This window comes from Lissotriton vulgaris, chromosome 1_2 (assembly GCF_964263255.1).
Source record: "Lissotriton vulgaris chromosome 1_2, aLisVul1.2, whole genome shotgun sequence".
NCBI classification, from domain to species: Eukaryota; Metazoa; Chordata; class Amphibia; order Caudata; family Salamandridae; genus Lissotriton; species Lissotriton vulgaris.
The window spans coordinates 214,917,993-214,934,184 of record NC_141686.1 but is presented as its reverse complement, the minus strand read 5'-3'; the positions used below and the strand labels follow the sequence as shown (position 1 = coordinate 214,934,184).

General features: G+C 38.2%; 1 protein-coding gene across 1 annotated transcript in view; it reads right to left on the bottom strand.

Moving 5' to 3' along the window:
* Positions 1-994: 994 nt before the first annotated feature.
* The window catches only part of LOC147735028 (uncharacterized), a 50,223-nt gene continuing 35,025 nt past the window's right edge, over positions 995-16,192 (bottom strand). The window contains exon 2 of the mRNA XM_086953123.1: positions 995-2,055. Within this exon, the coding sequence (XP_086809249.1) occupies positions 1,102-2,043 (942 nt within the window). The 5' untranslated portion in view covers positions 2,044-2,055 and the 3' untranslated portion in view covers positions 995-1,101. The remainder of the gene's footprint in view (positions 2,056-16,192) is intronic.

Genomic DNA, 16,192 nt, shown 5'->3' with positions numbered 1-16,192 from the left:
CCATGTGTGTCAGGGAACTATTGTGAATCCTCAGAAACTCAGAAATGTGAAAAACTGTAAAATAAAACCTTTGTTTTGCAGATCTTCTTTTGGAACTTCTGTGAATTGAAAACAAAATGAAAGAATCCATTGAATTAACATTGTAAAGTAACTTTGTGATTTTTCTATCAAAACTAAGTGATCGAAAATTAAAAAGGCATGTTTCCTACAGATATTTCACTCAAACCCTATATGTAGAAAGGGTCATGAGATCTAGTTGTATGTGTCTTTGATGGATGCAAGCATGCAAATGCTTTTAAGTAGAGATTACACACAACATTGGCACATGAACACCAAACATCATCTTCACTTAATGTTCTTTTGCCTAAGCTACACAATCAGAAATTACACAAGCAACAGTGCCAGAATATAAGCCCACCCAGAAAAGAGTATGGATTCCTAACAGGATATTGTTGCCTGTTGTCTCGTATCTCCCAGCCAGTGTAACTTGCCTCATTTGATTTGATTCATGGTGTTACTTACTCCTACCCTTGAGTTTTTTTCATGAACTGCTCATGCAATAAAACCTTGTATCTTCTGTCATGACATGTGGATTAATGCAGAAATGAATGTCCTGTGAGAACTAGAAAAAACAGAGTCTAAAGATGGGCTGTGATGACATGTAAGAGGTCACTGCTAGTAATTTCAAGAACCTTACTCCAGACTGGAAAGCCTATGCCACCAAAGTGGCTCCCTACTCAGTTTGATTAAGTAAAATATATAGATATTTTTCTCTCTATTATTCAAAATTGTATTTGTGTGCCCCACCCCTATTGTGCATGAAATATATTGTGGAGCTGATATATTCCAGTGAAAGTTAGAGATGATGAGAGAGGTCATTAAATTGCTCTGGATAGTGAATATTCATAATCAACTCAAACAAAACACCCCCTGAATTTTGACGATACACAATTTTGAGGATACACAGTATAAGCGGTAGCCAGGGTTTGCATATTTGGAATTTTACTTATATCATATGCAAAGCTTCAGTATCTGTCAAGGTAGATGCTACTAAACAAGAGTATATTCATGTGTCAGCACGGAAGACAATCACTATCAAATCTACATACATTTGCGTTTGGGATAATGGTCTACTTCATGATCGCATTTGCGTTTGGAATCATTGTGTACTCCATGATAGCATCTGCTGTTGGAGCCCTGCATGGTCTCCTCTACACTCAGGTTACCCTGACTGCCAGTGCCCATGGAGACTTCATCAATACAAGATTCCTGACTACCAGTCCCCATGGAGACATCATCAATACAAGATTCCAGACTGCCAGTGCCCATTGAGCCATCATCAATACAAGATTCCTGACTGCCAGTGCCCATGGAGACATCATCAATACAAGATTCCAGACTGCCAGTGCCTATGGGGACATCATCAATACAAGATTCCTGACTGCCAGTGCCCATGGAGAAATCATCAATACAAGATTCCAGACTGCCAGTGCCCATGGAAACATCATCAATACAAGATTCCTGACTGCCAGTGCCCAGGGAGACCTCATCAATACAAGTTCCCTGACTACCAATACCCTCAGAGTCAACATCAGTACAAGTAACATTTCTGTTATGTTCGCCATTACTGGCTTGATCTGTCACAGAAGGGAAATGTTGTAGGAGAGACTGTGAAGAAAGTTGCAGCTTGTTCTCAGTTGTTGAGTTTATTTGATCAGTGTTTTGGTGGGTGCTAGCATGTGCCATTTGCTTTTGTTTGGGATTGGACGTTGTTTCCACTTCAATTTTTATTTTGCTGCAGTCAATTTTCATTATACATGTGCCATTATTTCCATCAATAGTTATTTTCAATTTAGATGCTTTGGCTTCTCCAGCTCCCACCTTGGCACATTCAAGTTTTTCTTGATCGTTCAGCTTGCCTCCCACTGCTGTGTTTGTGACATCCTTTAAGACTTGCATTGCACATCCACCTTCCTTGATGCGCCCCTTATTGGATTGAGACCTTGATCCCGTGGCCTTTGTGGGGGCTGAACTTCCTTTCATGTCTGTTAATTTCTAAAAAAACAAAAACAAAATTATAAAAATATGAATTGACGTGAACAATTATGCTAGTGGCATGTACAGTGGTCTATTTGTGCTGGTGCTTTCCGGTGCTCAGCACCGGCACTTTTTTGACAGGGCCGGTGTTATACATTTTGTTTCACACAGCAGCGGTGGTGAACTAAATTTTTTGAAAAATACACGCTCAAGCCTAGGCAGCTCAGCTGTACTTTCTCCACGTCATCTGTGCTGCTCTCACACTTACCCATTCATCCATGCATGCATCCCTAGATGGCACACCAGTGACTGGATTATAAACTTTCACAAAAAATAAAAATATGCAAAAAGGCTTGTCATTAACTACCTTCATTTCTACAGTTAACGCGACTTTCGCCCTCCTTGGGCCTTTAAGACAATAAGAAATAGAAACAAGGCAGGCAAACCTCATGTCTGTTATGTATCACATAGGCATTTCAGCAGCTCCCTATTGGTTACTAAAGGCCTAGGGCAGTGGTTCCCATACTGGGGTCCGTGGACCCCTGGGCTCCCCCGAAGTCTCCTCAGGGGGTCTGCGACGACTTTGAAAATCAAATAATTAACAGATTAATAAAGTGTATTTAGATAAAGAAGCTAAATGTACAGTTGAACATTTTTAAACCCTTTAAATCTGAAGGAATTTGAAACTGGAGATAAAAATTAAATTAGTATCCTCAAATTGATTCGTGGGCACAGCGTAGGTGCATCAAACTGAATAAAGTATGGATGATGAGTGGGTTCAATTGGATTACAAAAGATCCAGCATTTCTATTAAAATTATATTTTGATTTATTTTTTATTTATTTGTGTTTGCTAATTAAATAAAACGTGTCATTTGTGTATTTGTTTGGTAAATTATTTTTTCTGTATTTTTGTGTATTGTTTAACGGTTCAAATCATCGACATTGCTTAGGCTGGGGTCCTTGCCTTCCAGTAATGTCCCCAGATTATAATAATGACTCAGTTGGAGTCCCCGGGTTCCAGTAATGATTAAGTGGGGGTCCCTAAAAGTCAAAAGTTTGGGAACCACTGACCTAGGGGACTGACGGGGAGGATGTTTGTATTTGCTCTTTTTGTCGTCATTGGATGCAGACGGAGGCAAATTATACAAATGAAACGTGCTTTACATCTAAAGCCCAGAGTGTGTCGATTATAAATGGAAACCAGATTTGCATCCAGTCAGCATTGAAACCCTGCATGTATCTGTAAGTACCTTTTAGGGCTCCTTTAGGAGATGTACCTATATTACTCCAGAGTCGTCAGTAAGGCTGGCCAGCTGGAGGGCCGTGCAGTAGACAAAGTGCATGATTGAAATTAAAAACACTTCATTGTCAAAAAAAAGGGAGCCTTCTGCGGGCTCCAAATAATAAGCCTTTTGCGGTAGAGTGTGCTGGAACCTGTATAGGGGGCGGCTAGAAGAATGGTTTCGGCATTCTCCAGATTTCTGCACACCAAAGGATGCAAGAGCTGGATATTTTGCTAATGAAAAGCACACCACAAGATAGTCTGAATGGCAAACCCTGGGTCATATGTGTAGGAAGATAAAACACACGGGTGCTGTGAGTTCTGCTTGAAAAGGCTCCCTGCAACTCTTTACTCTGCATGGGAAGGGCATCCTCCTGACGGGGTTTTCTTTATTGCATGTGCACCACAACTGCATTTTCCACAGGCAGAGCGCCTGTCTTCACAGTGTCTGTGGTACACCATTGCTTATGCTGGTGGACGGATATGTTTAATTGTCAGTCCTACTCTAGCACATTTCTAAAGACCCTGCAAAGCAGACTAATCACTTATATTTTCTTATCATGCCACTAAGGGCCAAATGTAGGTCGGTCGGTAACGGCCGAAAATCGGTATTTTCGGCCGTTACCGATCGGTAAATAGGTGATAGGTATGCAGGGGGCATTATTTTACAGAATCGGTAAAATTACCGATAGAAATGAATGGGCATTACCGATTCGGTATTTACCGAATAGATAAATACCGAAATCATCCGATTCGGTATTCAAGCACATCTGGAATACCTACATGTCCACCCCATAGATTTACCAATTTTTAATTACCGAATCGGTAAAATTCGGTAATTAAAAATCGGTAAATCTATTTCACCTACATCTGGCCCCATGTGAGCTTTCATCTTCCAGCTACACAGATCTCAACGGCAACATGGACAAAAAGCTTACGCACGTTTTGTAATGCGATAATGACTGAAAGTATACGTTTGAAGCATGTTACTGCTATTATTTCTAGACCGATAGGTTGATGGCAGGAACTTGCGGGATGCAGTATTTTACACTGCTGGTGTACAGCAAGTCAGTCCTGTTCCAAACCTCAGGTGTTGTGTGTGCTGAGGGAAGCTTTCATTACTGCTGCTATTACTATGCTCTATTTGGGTCTCGGAAAGGTGCACAATGATGCTGCCTAAATTGTTACTAATGTGTGCCTTAGGACTCTTCCAATTGCATTTAGGCTTGGGCATGTGGCTGGCATTTGAAGCTGTTATTGGGCTTAGCATGACTGCCACATGGTTGATTTCCCCCCCTTGGATCTCTGACTGATGCATCTCTGACATACAATGGCAGCAACCTAATTAGTACATGCTTGGTGATTGAAAAATGTATGTTCAGGTCAGCAATTTTTTTAATTAAACTTATCACATTTAAGTTTGCACTTTTTTTGTAGCTTTTTGTTTTCTTCAGCGGTGTTACTTTCTGGATGTCATCAGAGTAAAGGGATATATGACGTCCATTCCTGTAGTGCACCAGGCCTGATGTTCTGTAATGTAATTTCTTGTGATGTCATTGTGGGTGGGTCATAGGCCATGTGACATCACTTCCGCAGTTCAACCCCTAACATTTGGGGGAATTGACATCCATGGATTAGAGATGCTCAATCATTAGCGTATGCATTGGGGTTGTTAATCTGACCTCTGCAAGGCTGATGCCTACACCTTAGCTTGGCATTGTGTAAAAACACTAAAATGCAGCTTTGTTGTACACGTTCTGTACCCTAATTCACTGTCTCCAAATTTTTGCTGCTCTTATTCTGTTTCTTATCTGCAGGCGTCCTCTTTCCAAGCTCAGCAACAGGACTTTAAGTTCCTAAAGGCTTTTGCAGCTATGCGAACCAGTTGAGCTCCCCGCTATCTTTAAGATCCTGTGTAAGATGACCAGGTTAGATGCTTGCTTTTTACGTGCATTTGTCCAATTGGCTCAGTTAAAATCAACAAAGACTACAGCTCTCAGAATGCACTGATATGTCAAAGCATAACCCATGAATGGAAAAGTAGCATCACTGTGACAACAAGCCATCTGGTCACTCTAATTCTGTTATTATCTTTTTCTACAGGCACCTAAAGCACTATGTTTTTTATCTAGTGACATCACTTCCATCCCTCCTTAGAAATATAGAGCTCACTCCTTCAACTCTCCTGATGCAAGCACAGTCACATCTCTCATTGTTATTTACTTAAATAGAGGGATCTTCAGAAATGTCTCTCTTCGAAGTCCTGCACCAATCTTTTGCGCCCTTGCAGCACTCTCTCCTTTCAGATTCCTGTGTGATCCCTCTATCTGGGGACATGCATCAGCATTCACTTCTACCATGCTCCTCCCGTAATCTCTCCAGCATTTCAGTCTCTTGTAACACTTTCTACCTCGTTTCAGGTCCTTGAAATGCTTTGGCCATTGCCTTAGAATCCTGTGGCTCCCTTCCTTCAAGCTTTTGCAGTTCTCCATGCCAACTATGATGCTGTTGTGCCATGCACGTTCCAGGAAAATACATTTCCTTCTGACTTTTGGTGCATTCTATAACTCAGTTCAATGTAGGAGTTGCATTACTAGCATGATGTTATGAAGGTGGATTTCAGCCAGTAACAGTTTATCACTGATCTCTAGTTATACTTGGTCTTGTAGGCCCATAAGTAAATTGGCAAAAGTTAAACTACAATCCCCATGATGCTTTGTTCTGTCGGATAAAATGAGACACTCTTAGTTACAGTATACCGAGAGTACATAGCTTTCCTTGTGTCTTGTCCTCCATTCTCCTTACCAGTTACTGGAGAAATGCACCTCCTCCCAACAGGACATGGTAGACTACAGCTAAGTAACAGTCTGGACTGCAACAGCAGCCATAACAGAGTCTGTGAGGGTCTACACATGTAACTTTGGGGAACTTCAGTTAACAAAGAGGAACAAATGGATACGGTTCTACTTCACTGAGGCACTTGAGCATGACAGAATAAACGAATGCTACACTCTCTCTGCCCTATTAACATATTGCCTGATGTTATGCTTTTTTCACTTGGATCTACCACAATAACGTTTAAGCCAGTTCTTTGTTGGTAGAAGCTGTGGCTTAGTTTTGCCACTGACATACTTTAAGTGATGTGGTCAATATGGATAAAAATGCACTGATTCCATAACAGTGGCACTAACAGCTATAACCAACAAGCATTGGCATAGCCCATTGGTTTCGCCTTTGGGACCTTATGTGTTTAGCCAGAACTGTTGGCTATGTTGTAGAGCATTGTGGCTGCTGTGCATTATGTTGAACAGTTATAATACAAAGTGTTAAGCATTTTTGTTACCTTTATACAAACGAAGGCGGCATTATATACAACTGAAAAACCAGATTAAAAAAAGATTATAACATGAAAAATGTTTTCTACTTTTTTTGTACTTGCACTGCTGCCAACTTCTTCCTGCCTGTTCTCATGCTTGTTTGTTATAATTTTTTTGTTATGGGGGAGCGGGACATAAATAACGGGGGAGTGGAGGTTGCAAAACAGTAATTTAATTAGAACACGATCAGCAGATGGACACTAGGCCAGAATCAACAGATGCCAGATTCCAAGGGCAGAATGACGTGATGCTTAGGTGGTGCGCTGATGCAAAGTGATGGTGGTGATTGATGTTTGGTGCTCAGGTGGTGACACTATAGGATGTGGATTGGAGGTACGTTGTGGATTGTGGAGTTCATATATGTTGTTTGGTGTGTAATTATGGGGTGTGTGTTGGAAATGTGCGGAGTTTAATTGTGTGGCCTGGAACTGTGGTGTTGAGTGAAATTATGCTTAGTGAAATTGTGTCATGGTGTGGAGTGCATTTATGTTGATTGGTGGTATGTGGTATAGAGTGCATTTATGTGGAGTGTGTTTATGATGCACTGAGTATAGTGCAATTATGTGGCATGTAATTATGTAGCACTGAGTTGTACTGTATGGAGTGTATTTATGTTGAATTGAGTAGAGTGTTATTATGTGGTGTGTAATTATGTGGCAGTGAGTGGTAATATGTGGAGTGTATTTATGTTGTTTCGAGTAGAGTGTAATAATGTGGCTTGTAATTATGTGGTACTGAGTGGTATGTGGGGTGTATATGTTGCATTGAGTAGAGTGTATGTATGTGGCGTGTAATTAGATGGCATTGAGTGGTATTATGTGGCATGTAATTATGTGGCACTGAGTGGTATTATTTGGAGTGTGTGTTGCATTGAGTAGAGTGTTATTATGTGGCGTGTAATTATGTGGCAGTGAGTGGTAATATATGGAGTGTATTTATGTTGCTTCGAGTAGAGTGTAATAATGTGGCTTGTAATTATGTGGTACTGAGTGGTATGTGGGATGTATTTGTTGCATTGAGTAGAGTGTAAGTATGTGGCGTGTAATTATATGGCACGGAGTGGTATTATGTGGCGTGTAATTATGTGGCACTGAGTGGTATTATGGGGAGTGTATGTTGTATTTAGTAGAGTCATTATGTGGCATGTAATTATGTGGCACTGAGTGGTATTATTTGGAGTGTATGTTGCTAAGTGCAGTGTAATTATGTAGCAAATAATTATATGGCACTGAGTGTAATTATGTGGCACTGAGTGGTATTATTTGGAGTGTATGTTGCTAAGTGCAGTGTAATTATGTAGCAAATAATTATATGGCACTGAGTGTAATTAGGTGGCTCTGAGTGTAATTAGATAGCACTGAGTGTAATTATGGGGATTGTATGATGTATTCAGTAGAGTAATTATGTGGCACTGAGTGGTATTATTTGGAGTGTATGTTGCATTAAGTGCAGTGTAATTATGAAAGGTATAATTATGTGGCACTGAGTGGTATTGTATGGAGTGTATGTAAATTGTTGTGTCTTGTAAAGCGCACTGCTACCCGGAGGCCTCGTAGCGCTATAGACCGCTGGGGAACCCGTCCTGGCTTTCCCTGTGAGATAGTCCCTCCTGGGGGTCTCCAAGGTGAAACCAGGCATCCCCGGCGTTTGTGTGGGGCCGTTGTGGAGATGAGGCAAGCTAATGCCCAGAGTTGCTGAGTGTGCTCCCTGGTCGGAGTGGGCACCGATGCGAGAATTATCAGTCCGCTGATCCTGGTCCAAGACCCTGCCGCGTCGGGAATCGAACCTTGGTCCCGGGCCGTTCTCTGCACTCGGGTCTGCCGCCTCTAACCAGTGAGCCACACCTCTCCACTATGTTGCATTCAGTAGAGTGTAATTATGTGGCACTGAGTGGTATTAATTGGAGTGTATATTGCATTGAGTGCAGTGTAATTATGTAGCAAATAATTATGTGGCACCGAGTGGTATTGTGTTGTGGAGTGTATGTTGCATTCAGTAAAGTGTGATTATGTGGTGTGTAATTATGTGGCACTGAGTGGTATTTGGGGTGTATGTTGCATTGAGTGCAGAGTAATTATGTATCATATAATTAAGTTGTACTGTGTGGTATTATGTGGAGGGTAATTATGTTGCATTGAGTAGAGTGTAATTATGTGGCGTGTAATTATATGGCACCGAGTGGTATTATGGGGAGTGTATGTTGTATTGAATGCAGTGTTATTATGTAGCATATAATTATGTGACAGTGATTTTGTATGGAGTGCATGTTGCATTCAGTAGATTGTAATTATGTGGTGTGTAATTATGTGGCACTAAGTAGTATTTGGAGTGTATGTTGCATTGAGTGCAGTGTAATTAAGTAGCATATAATTATATGGCACTGAGTGGTATTGTGTGGAGTGTATGTTGTATTCAGTTGAGTGTAATTATGTGGTGTGTAATTATGTGGCACTGAGTGGTATTTGGAGTGTATGTTGCATTGAGCGAAGTGTAATTATGTAGCTTATAATTATGTGGCACTGTGTGGTATTATGTGAAGTGTATTTATGTTGTATTCAGTAGAGTGTAAGAATGTGACGTGTAATTATGTTACACTGAGTGGTGTTATTTGGAGGGTATGTTGCATTGTGTGCAGTGTAATTATGCATCATATAATTATGTGGTACTGTGTGGTATTATGTGGAGTGTACTTATGTTGCATTGAGTAGAGTAAGTATGTGGTATGTAATTATATGGCACTGAGTGGTATTATGTGACGTGTAATTACGTGGCACTGAGTGGTATTATGAAGAGTGTATGATGCATTAAATGCCGAATAATTATGTAGGGTATAATTATGTGGCACTGAGTGGTATTGTGTGGAGTGTATGTTGCATTCAGTAGTGTAATTATGTGGCACTGAGTGGTATTATTTGGAGTGTATGGTACATTAAGTGCAGTGTAATTATGCAGCAAATAATTATGTGGCACTCTGTGGTATTGTGTGGAGTGTTTGTTGAATTCAGTACAGTGTAATTATGTGGTGTGTAATTATTTGGTACTAAGTGGTATTATTTGGAGTGTATGTTGCATTGAGTACAGGCACTGAGTAGTATTGTGTGGAGTGTATGTTGCATTCAGTAGAGTGTAATTGTGTGGTGTGTAATTATGTAATGATGTCTTGTAAAGCACATGAATCACCCAACATGGGGTATCTCCGCGCTGTAGACCGCTGGGGAACCCGTCCTGGCTTTCCCTGTGAGATGGACCCTACTGGGTATCTCCAGAGTGAAACCAGGCATCCCCGGCGTATGTGGGGGGCTGTTGTGGAGATGAGGCAAGCTAATGCCCAGAGTTGCAGAGTGTGATCCCTGGTTAGAGTAGGCACCGAGGCGAGAATTATTGAGTCCGCTGACCCTGGTCCACGACCCTGCCGCTTGGAACTGAACCCTGGTCCAGGGCCATCCTCTGCTTCCGGGTCTGCCGCCTCTAACCAGTGAGCCACACCACTCCAATTATGTGGCACTGAGTGGTATTTGGAGTGTATGTTGCATTGAGTGCAGTGTAATTATGTGGCATATAATTATGTGGCACTGAGTGGTATTGTGTGGAGTGTATGTTGTATTTAGTTGAGTTTAATTATGTTGTGTGTAATTATGTGGCACTGAGTGGTATTTAAAGTGTATGTTGCATTGAGGGCAGTGTAATTATGTACCGTATAATTATTTGGCACTGTGTGGTATTAAGTGGAGTGTATTTATGTTGCATTGAGTAGAGTGTAATTATGTGGCGTGTAATTATGTGGCACTAAGTGGGATTATGGGGAGTGCATGTTGTATTCAGTCGAGTGTAATTCTGTGGCATGTAATTATGTGGCACTGAGTGGTAATATTTGGGGTTTATGTTGCATTGAATGCAGTATTTTTATGTAGCATATAATTATGTGACACTGAGTGGTATTGTGTGGAGTGTATGTTGCATTCAGTAGTGTAATTATGTGGTGTGTAATTATGTGGCACTAAGTGTTAATATTTGGAGTGTATATTGCATTGGGTGCAGTGTAAATATGTAGCATATAATTATGTGGCACAGAGTGTATTTTTCGGAGTGCATGTTGCATTCAGTAGGGGGTAATTATGTGGCGTGTAATTATGTGGCACTGAGTGGTATTATGGGGAGTGTATGTTGTATCCAGTAGAGTGTCATTATCTGGCGTGTAATTATGTGGCACTGAGTGGTATTATTTGGAGTTTATGTTGCATTGAGTACAGTGTAATTATGAAGCAAATAATTATGTGGCACTGTGTTGAGGGTATGTTGCATTCAGTAGAGTGTAATTATGTAGCAAGTAATTATGTGGCTCCGAGTGGTATTGTGTGGAGTGTATGTTGCATTCAGTAGAGTGTAATTAGGTGGTGTGTAATTATGTGGCACTGAGTGGTATTTGGAGTGTATGTTGCTTTAAGTGCAGTGTAATTATGTATCATATAATTATGTGGTACAGTGTGGTCTTATGTGGAGTGTATTTATGTTGCATTGAGTAGAGTAAGTATGTGGCATGTAATTATGTGGCACTGAGTGGTATTATGTGGCGTGTAATTATGTGGCACAGAGTGGTATTAGGAGTGTATGTTGTATTCAGTAGAGTAATTATGTGGAGTGTAAATATGTGGCACTGAGTGGTAATATTTGGAGTGTATGTTGCATTGAGTGCAGTGTAATTATGTAGCATATAATTATGTGGCACTGAGTGGTATTGTGTGAAGTGTATGTTGCATTCAGTAGATTGTAATTATGTGGTGTGTAATTATGTGGCACTGAGTGGTATTGTGTGGAGTGTATGTTGCCTTCAGTAGAGTGTAATTATGTGGAGTGTAATTATGTGGCAATGAGTGGTGTTTAGAGTGTATGTTGCATTGAGGGCAGTGTAATGTAATTAAGTGGCATATAATTATGTGGCGCTGTGTGGTATTATGTGGAGTGTATTTACATTGCATTGAGTAGACTTTAAGTATGTGGCATGTAATTATATGGCACAGACTAATATTTGGAGTGTATTTATGTTGCATTGGGGGCAGTGCAAGTATGTAGTATATAATTTTATGGCACAGAGTGGTATTGTGCGGAGTGTATGTTGCATTCAGTATAGTGTAATTATGTGGCGTGTAATTATGTTGCACTGAGTGGTATTTGATGAGGCGTGTATGTTATATTCAGTAGAGTGTAATTATCTGGTGTGTAATTATGTGGCACAGAGTTGTATTATTTGGAGTTTATGTTGCATTGAGTATAGTGTAATTAAGAAGCAAATAATTATGTGGCACTGAGTGGTATTGTGTGGAGTGTATGTTGTATTGAGTGCAGTGTAATTATGTATCATAAAATTATGTGGTACTGTGTTGAGTGTACTTATGTTGCATTGAGTAGAGTGTAAGTATGATGCGTGTAATTATGTGGCACTGAGTGGTATGTGGCATGTAAATATGTAGCACTGAGTGGTATTATGGGGAGTGTATGTTGTATTCAGTAGAGTAATTATTTGGCATGTAATTATGTGGCACTGAGTGGTATTATTTAGAGTGTCTGTTGCATTCAGCAGGGTGTAATTATGTAGCAAATAATTATGTGGCACTGAGTGGTATTGTGTGGAGTGTATGTTGCATTCAGTAAAGTGTAATTATGTGTGTGTAATTATGTGGCACTGAGTGGTATTTGGAGAGTCTGTTGCTTTGAGTGCAGTGTAATTATGTATCATAATTATGTGGTAATGTGTGGTATTATGTGGAGTGTATTTATGTTGCGTTGAGTAGAGTAAGTATGTGGCGTGTAATTATATGGCACTGAGTGGTATTATGTGGCATGTAATTATGTGGCACCGAGTGGTTTTATTTGGAGTGTATGTTGCATTGAGTGCTGTGTAATTATGTAGCATATAATTATGTGGCACTGAGTGGTATTATTTGGTGTGTATGTTGCATTAAGTGGTGTAATTATGTAGCAAATAATTGTGTGGCACTGAGAGGTATTGTTTGGAGTGTATGTTGCATTCAGTAGAGTAAGTCAGTAAAATGTATTTGTTGATTACTCAAAATCATTGCAATCAGCAAAGTACATATCCGAAACAAAGTCAGAATAAAAATATACAGATACAGTGTGCTTTTATATCCAAGACGAGATCCACAGCTAAGCCCTAACATAGTTTGTTTGACTACAAATAATCAGTTTACTGGAAGAAAGTGTATTGTACCTACAGTAATAATTCACAAAATACAGTACTTTAAAACAAAAACTAAAAAGTACAAAGAATGACGTTTAGGGCAAATTTGACCAAAAATGCAATTAAGCTAATAAACGATTAGCAGCAGAAATTAAAGTGCCTTGTGCTAACAGCTAGAATTGTCAAGTAAACTTTTAGATTAAAAAAGGGTACATGAAATACAACCCACCGATTAGCAGCAGAAATTAAAGTGCCTTGTGCTACCAGCTAGAAGTTGCATTCAGTAGAGTGTAATTATATGGTGCGTAATTATGTGGCAGGGAGTGGTATTTGGAGTGTATGTTGCATTGAGTGCAGTGTAATTATGTAGCATATAATTACGTGGCACTAAGTCGTATTGTGTGGAGTGTATGTTGCATTCAGCAGAGTGTGATTATGTGGTGTGTAATTATGTGGCACTGAGTGGTATTTGGAGTGTATTTTGCATTGAGTGCAGTGTAATTATGAAGCATATAATTTTGGGGCACTGTGTGGTATTATGTGGAGTGTATTTATGTTGCATTGAGTAGAGTGTAAGTATGTGGTGTGTAATTATATGGCACTTAGCATAAGTATATGGAGTGTATTTATATTGCATTCAGTAGAGTTTAATTAGTTGGCGTGTAAATATGTGGCTCTGAGTGGTATTATGGGGATTGCATGTTGTATTCTGTAGAGTGTAATTGTATGGCATGTAATTATGTGGCGCTGAGTGGTATTATTTGGAGTTTATGTTGCAATGAATGCAGTGTTATTATGTAGCAAATACTTATGTGGCATTGTGTGGTATTATGTAGAGTGTATTTATGTTGCATGGAGTAGAGTGTAAGTATCTGGCGTGTAATTTCATGGTACTTAGTATTAATATTCAGAGTGTATTTATGTTGCATTCAGTAGAGTGTAATTATGTGGCGTGTCATTATGTGGCACTGAGTGGTAATATGGGGAGGGCATGTTGTATTCAGTAGAGAGTAATGGTATGGTGTGTAATTATGTGGCATTAAGTGGTATTATTTGGAGTTTATGTTGCAATGAATGCATTGTTATTGAATGTCTGACTAAATATCGAAATCAAAAATATCGACATACAAAAATATCGGGACAAAAATATCGAAGTCAAAAATATCGGAATCCTATCCCTAACAATGTAAGTACAAAAATATCGAAAAAATAATATCGTAGTACAAAAATATCGAAATTAAAAATATCGTTTTTTTAAATGTATTAATAATAATGTTAAAATAATTATAAAATACATATAATGTTACAAATATTAAATAAAAAGATTAAAACATAATTTAAAAATTAAAACTAATACATATACATTTAAAATAAATTAAAAACGTAATAATTTAATGTACTTTTATATTTTGTAATTTCATTTAATTGATTTAATTTAAATTTATTTAATTTTTACCCTTTACGACTGTACCCCAAAAACCCAAAACTGACCCAGAACCCTAAAAATACCCCTTTACCCAAATACTGAAAACTGACACTGAACCCTAAAAATACCCCTTTACCCATGAACTGAAAACTGACCCTGAACCCTAAAAATACCCCTTTACCCATGAACTGAAAACTGACCCTGAACCCTAAAAATACCCCTTTACCCACAAACTGAAAACTGACCCTGAACCCTAAAAATACCCCTTTACCCATGAACTGAAAACTGACCCTGAACCCTAAAAATACCCCTTTACCCACAAACTGAAAACTGACCCTGAACCCTAAAAATACTCCTTTACCCATGAACTGAAAACTGACCCTGAACCCTAAAAATACCCCTTTACCCATGAACTGAAAACTGACCCTGAACCCTAAAAATACCCCTTTACCCATGAACTGAAAACTGACCCAGAACCCTAAAAATACCCCTTTACCCACAAACTGAAAACTGACCCTGAACCCTAAAAATACCCCTTTACCCATGAACTGAAAACTGACCCTGAACCCTAAAAATACCCCTTTACCCAAAAACTGAAAACTGACCCTGAACCCTAAAAATACCCCTTTACCCATGAACTGAAAACTGACCCTGAACCCTAAAAATACCCCTTTACCCATGAACTGAAAACTGACCCTGAACCCTAAAAATACCCCTTTACCCATGAACTGAAAACTGACCCTAAACCCTAAAAATACCCCTGTACCCATGAACTGAAAACTGACCCTGAACCCTAAAAATACCCCTGTACCCAAAATGAATTAATATTATTTAATTACCAATTAATTATTAATTAACAATAACAATAAAGTAAATATATTAGCACATTTGCTGTAATTAATTTAATTTTATAATTAATATTATTTTGCACAATTAATTAATTAAGAATAACAATAAATAATATATATATAAAAATTAATTTAATTAATTTAATTAAATAATTATTAATAATTAATTACCAACTAATTAATAATTATAAATATGAAAAAAATTATAATAATTAATTAACTAATTAATAGAAATTAATTACCAATTAATTATTTAAAATATGTACAAACATATATCAATTAATTAATTATTATTAAATTACTTCCCACCCTATTCCCCTATAAACCCATAACCCGCTACAGAACATATTTATCAATTAATAAATTATTAAAAATTATTTATAATTAATTCTCAATTAATTAATTAATAATTCCTACTAATTAATAATTAATTTAACATAATTAAATTACTTCCCACCCTATTCCCCTATAAACCCACAACCCGCTACAGTAGTAAAAGACAATATTTAATAAAATAACATTAAAAATAAATAATAAAACATAATAAATACAATATAATATACACTAAATTTATTTAAAAATTGATATTAGTAACATCAAAGTTATTAATTTCTATATTATTAACATCGATATTTACAACTTCGATATTACTGATATCATACCAATATCGATATTTAGACTGTCGATATTACTTACCTTCGATATTTTTGTATATCGATATTTAAACTTCGATATTTTTGCATATCGATATTTAAAAATCGATATTTTGTCTGTGTACCATTGTTATTATGTAGCATATAATTATGTGACCTTGAGTGGTATTGTGTCGAGTGTATGTTGCATTCAGTAGAGTGTAACTATGTGGCGTGTAATTATGTGGCACTAAGTGCTATTTTTTGGAGTTTATGTTGAATTGGGTGCAGTGTAATTATGTAGCATATAATTATGTGGCACTGAGTGGTATTGTGCGGAGTGTATGTTTTATTCAGTAGAGTAATTATGTGGCGTGTAATTATGTGGCACT